At 40.7% G+C, this 5353-nt stretch overlaps 1 protein-coding gene across 1 annotated transcript; it reads right to left on the bottom strand.

The window, feature by feature from the left end:
* Positions 1-1344: 1344 nt before the first annotated feature.
* LOC101125429 (reticulon-3-like) lies at positions 1345-3065 on the bottom strand. Its single transcript, XM_055385598.2, has one exon. It carries the CDS (start codon positions 2928-2930, stop codon positions 2145-2147), a length of 786 nt encoding a protein of 261 aa, XP_055241573.1. The 5' UTR covers positions 2931-3065; the 3' UTR covers positions 1345-2144.
* Positions 3066-5353: the final 2288 nt, after the last annotated feature.

Here is a 5353-nt window from a genome sequence, read left to right as displayed (position 1 = left end):
GGGTATCAGTGATGGAAAACGAAATGAATGAAATGAAGCGTGAAGAGAAGTTTAGAGAAAAAAGAATAGAAAGAAACGAACAAAGCCTCCAAGAAATATGGGACTATGTGAAAAGACCAAATCTACGTCTGATTGGTGTACCTGAAAGTGATGGGGAGAATGGAACCAAGTTGGAAAATACTCTGCAGTATATTATCCAGGAGAACTTCCCCAATATAGCAAGGCAGACCAACATTCAAATTCAGGAAATACTGAGAATGTCACAAAGACACTCCTCAAGAAGAGCAACTCCAAGACACATAATTGTCAGATTCACCAAAGTTGAAATGAAGGAAAAAATTCTAAGGGCAGCCAGAGAGAAAGGTCAGGTTACCCACAAAGGGAAGCCCATCAGACTAACAGCTGATCTCTCAGCAGAAACTCTACAAGCCAGAAGAGAGTGGGGGCCAATATGCAACATTCTTTGTGTGTGTGTGTGTGTGTGTGTGTGTGTGTGTGTGTGTGTGTGTGTGTGTGTGTGCGTTTTATTAATACATCAATTTGCAATTTTACAGGAACCAAGATTCAAGCTCCTTAGGTGCTACTGTATTTTTATGTTGCATGCACAGACACTTACACACAGTTTCATTAGTAATTTTTCATCTATAGGTTTTTCTTAAAAAAAAAATCCTGTGTGGCACAAAGATCTCTTCAATTATCTAAACACAGCAGCAACAAAAGAAAATAACTGGATGTGGCTCTTCCACTGCAGAAGGTCCTTTAGAGGGGAAGCCCAAAAAGACAATCACTGACTTCCTGGGAGGGCAGAGGATGAGGATGGAGAATGCACTTCCTACTAGGACATGAAACCAGTTAAAACACTCAAAGGGGGCTAAGAAAATAAGATGGAGTAAGGCAAGGGTACCTTTTACCCATCCAAATTCCTAACTAATTTTCCCAAAACACGTAGAAAGACAATTTCCTTCCACTACTTTTTGCAGCTGCCGTACTTTGGGACCATCAAATATCATAGCCCTTACTTTAAACTCAACAGTGCATATTCCCTCTGAAGGATCATGACTATGAGTGAGAACCTGAAGGAACTCACAGATGATTTTTCTTTCAGGTTCGCTGAATTTTCATATTGAAGGTGAAGAAAAAAACTTGCCCCCAAATGGGAATTGGAGATTTGAATCTCGGGAAAAGATCAAGAAAAGAACAACTGGGAAAAGATCAAGAAAAAAAGGCTTTCTGTATTTCACCTCTTGAGAATATTCCCCCCCAGACTGAGATAGGATCACAATAACTCAATAATTGAGGAGCCCACATGCAGGTTATTTTTTCTCTAACAAGTTTACAGCAGTGCACAGCAGTTACAGACATTTATTTTATAATAAGAAAAGTACAACCATATTTATTAAACTTGAGGTGGGCAGGGGAGAGGGAGGAAAGCACATTCGGGAACGAGTTCTCAAACTAATGCTCAGAACTGGTGTCCAGTGATGTAGAAACCACTTTCCCAAATGGCGGAGCCTTTCCTTCCCTGGGGATAGTGGCAGAGGGAGTGACGGCCACTGCATCATTCCTGCTGACTCCCTCTCAGTCCCACCTTCCATTTCTATTCTTTTTTATCAGATGGCATTCTTGGAATCAGGAATTATCACTATCACTTATAAGTTATTCATCAAGTTGAAAGTTAAATCATTAAAGAAAAGGAGTAACAGGAGTAGCTGCTCACATTGTGGGGCAAGAAGATAGGATTTGAGGGCTGCAAAAAAAACCAAGGAAGGTATTACACTCCTGTCCCCAAATAATTTTTTCGTAAATTAATCATTACTTCTTAAGGGCAAAACTATAACGGATAGCTGAGTAAGACTAGTGCTGAAAACTGGATAGAAGGACCCAGAGGTGTTCTATCTTTCATTTTCTCTTTTACCTCCAATCTTTCCCCTTTCAAGCTACAGGTAAATGCTCTACCACCATTAAGGTGTTGACTTATCCTATGAATTTGATTCTTTCTTCTTCTGAGTTCTAAGACAGTTCTTTTATCAGTCCATCAATTTTTGTGCTTGATACTGAGGGTTAAAGGGAAAGGATGGGAGAAAACACCAAATTAAAAAAAAAAGCTTGGAATGCAGGCTCAAGCTGACACTAAGTATGTTCGTTCACAGTACAAGTAATGACGTTATAATTATTAAATGGTGTTTTAGTAACTGTTGCATTTCTGGTTTCCATGTACTTATTCTGCCTTTTTTTTTGGCGATTCCAGGGAGTTTTGCTTGGATCTTTTCAACAATTGACATGGTCTGATCTCGGGCGATGCCAATATAGTGATCAATCTGGGTCTTGTACTTCTCATAGACAATCGGGACACTGAAAATGAGCAGTTCAGCAAGAATTAGAAGGGTGATTCCGTTAAAAACAGCACCAACATAGGTCATCAGCCACATGAAGACAGCCAGCTTCAAGGAGTCAACCAGATCTTCTACCAGAAAGAGACGAATAATGAGTTTCAGGGCCCTGTTGATGTGCACCATGGCAGCATTCATGTAATTATGGAAAGCTTCCGAGGACAGAGTAATGTCTACGTCCAGGTAGGCTTTGAATGGATGGCCTTCTTCTGACTTCTGTACAGCTTGGATGACGGACTTGTAGATCCTGAAGCTGATGGTGACAGAGAGAAGAGCCAGGATGAGGTAAGAAACCACACTGATGACACTGAAAGCTGCCAGGGAAAGCAGCATGATCAGCATGGTGGCAAAGACAAACCCAGTCTTCTTCACATCTCTCCAGAAAATCAGATCGTGAACCGCACAGGAAGAGCTGCAGCTCTTCGTCCCCAGGGCGGGGCAGGCTCCTGGGCTTCCGCTGCTGCCGGGCGTGGACGTCTCGGCTCCGGAGGATGATGAGGGGATGGAAGGGGACTGAGTGGCCACCGATGGCTCTGCCATGGCTACGTGAGCGAGGGTGGGAGAAGGGTGAAAAGAGATACGGGGCGGGAGAGAGGGAGGGGAAATAGAATAATCCGGCAACTGGCTCACTCAAGTCCCTTTACTCCGCCTGCTCTGAGGACAGACTCTGACAGACTGACTCAGCCGAGTGCAGCTAGAGGGCTGCAACATTCTTAAAGAAAAGAATTTTCAACCCAGAATTTCATATCCAGCCAAACTAAGCTTCATAAGTGAAGGAGAAATAAAATACTTTACAGACAAGCAAATGCTGAGAGATTTTGTCACCACCAGGCCTGCCCTAAAAGAGCTCCTGAAGGAAGCACTAAACATGGAAAGGAACAACCGGTACCAGCCACTGCAAAAACATGCCAAATTGTAAAGACCATCAAGGCTAGGAAGAAACTGCATCAACTAACGAGCAAAATAACCAGCTAACATCATAATAACAGGATCAAATTCACACATAACAATACTAACCTTAAATGTAAATGGGCTAAATGCTCCAATTAAAAGGCACAGACTGGCGAATTGGATAAAGAGTCAAGACCCATCAGTCTGCCGTATTCAGGAAACCCATCTCACGTGCAGAGACACATATAGACTCAAAATAAAGGGATGGAGGAAGATCTACCAAGCAAATGGAAAACAAAAAAAGGCAGGGGTTGCAATCCTAGTCTCTGATAAAACAGACTTTAAACCAACAAAGATCAAAAGAGACAAAGAAGGCCATTACATAATGGTAAAGGGATCAATTCAACAAGAAGAGCTAACTATCCTAAATATGTATGCACCCAATACAGGAGCACACAGATTCATAAAGCAAGTCCTTAGTGACCTACAAAGAAACTTAGACTCCCACACAATAATAATGGGAGACTTTAACACCCCACTGTCAACATTAGACAGATCAACAAGACAGAAAGTTAACAAGGATATCCAGGAATTGAACTGAGCTCTGCACCAAGTGGACCTAATAGACATCTACAGAACTCTCCATCCCAAATCAACAGAATATGCATTCTTTTCAGCACCACACCACACCTATTCCAAAATTGACCACATACTTGGAAGTAAAGCACTCCTCAGCAAATGTAAAAGAACAGAAATTATAACAAACTATCTCTCAGACCACAGTGCAGTGAAACTAGAATTTAGGATTAAGAAACTCACTCAAAACCACTCAACTACATGGAAACTGAACAACCTGCTCCTGAATGACTACTGGGTACATAACGAAATGAAGGCAGAAATAAAGGTGTTCTTTGAAACCAACGAGAACAAAGACACAACATACCAGAATCTCTGGGACACATTTAAAGCAGTGTGTAGAGGGAAATTTATAGCACTAAATGGCCACAAGAGAAAGCAGGAAAGATCTAAAATTGACACCCTGAGTTCACAATTAAAAGAACTAGAGAAGCAAGAGCAAACACATTCAAAAGCTAGCAGAAAACAAGAAATAACTAAGATCAGAGCAGAACTGAAGGAAATAGGGACAAAAAAACCCTTCAAAAAATCAATGAATCCAGGAGCTGGTTTTTTTAAAAGATCAACAAAATTGGTAGACTGCTAGCAAGACTAATAAAGAAGAAAAGAGAGAAGAATCAAATAGACACAATAAAAAATGACAAAGGGGATATCACCACCGATCCCACAGAAATACAAACTACCATCAGAGAATACTATAAACACCTCTACACAAATAAACTAGAAAGTCTAGAAGAAATGGATAAATTCCTGGACAGATACACCCTCCCAAGACTAAACCAGGAAGAAGTTGAATCTCTGAATAGACCAATAACAGGCTCTGAAATTGAGGCAATAATTAATAGCTTACCAGCCAAAAAAAGTCCAGGACCAGATGGATTCACAGCCCAATTCTACCAGAGGTACAAGAAGGAGTTGGTACCATTACTTCTGAAACTATGCCAATCAATAGAAAAAGAGGGAATCCTCCCTAACTCATTTGATGAGGCCAACATCATTCTGATACCAAAGCCGGGCAGAGACACAACCAAAAAAGAGAATTTTAGACCAATATCCTTGATGAACATTGATGCAAAAATCCTCAATAAAATACTGGTAAACTGAATCCAGCAAAACATCAAAAAGCTTATCCACCATAATCAAGTGGGCTTCATCCCCGGGATGCAAGGCTGGTTCAACATATGAAAATCAATAAACGTAATCCAGCATATAAACAGAACCAAAGAAAAAACCACATGATTATCTCAATAGATGCAGAAAAGGCCTTTGACAAAATTCAACAACCCTTCATGCTAAAAACTCTCAATAAATTAGGTATTGATGGGACATATCTCAAAATAATAAGAGCTATCTATGACAAACTCACAGCCAATATCATACTGAATGGACAAAAACTGGAAGCATTCCCTTTGAAAACTGGCACAAGACAAGGATGC

The sequence above is a fragment of the Gorilla gorilla genome, chromosome 3 (assembly GCF_029281585.2).
Source record: "Gorilla gorilla gorilla isolate KB3781 chromosome 3, NHGRI_mGorGor1-v2.1_pri, whole genome shotgun sequence".
Classification (NCBI taxonomy): domain Eukaryota; kingdom Metazoa; phylum Chordata; class Mammalia; order Primates; family Hominidae; genus Gorilla; species Gorilla gorilla.
Note: the sequence above shows the minus strand (reverse complement) of the source record. Positions and strands in the feature narration are given on the sequence as shown.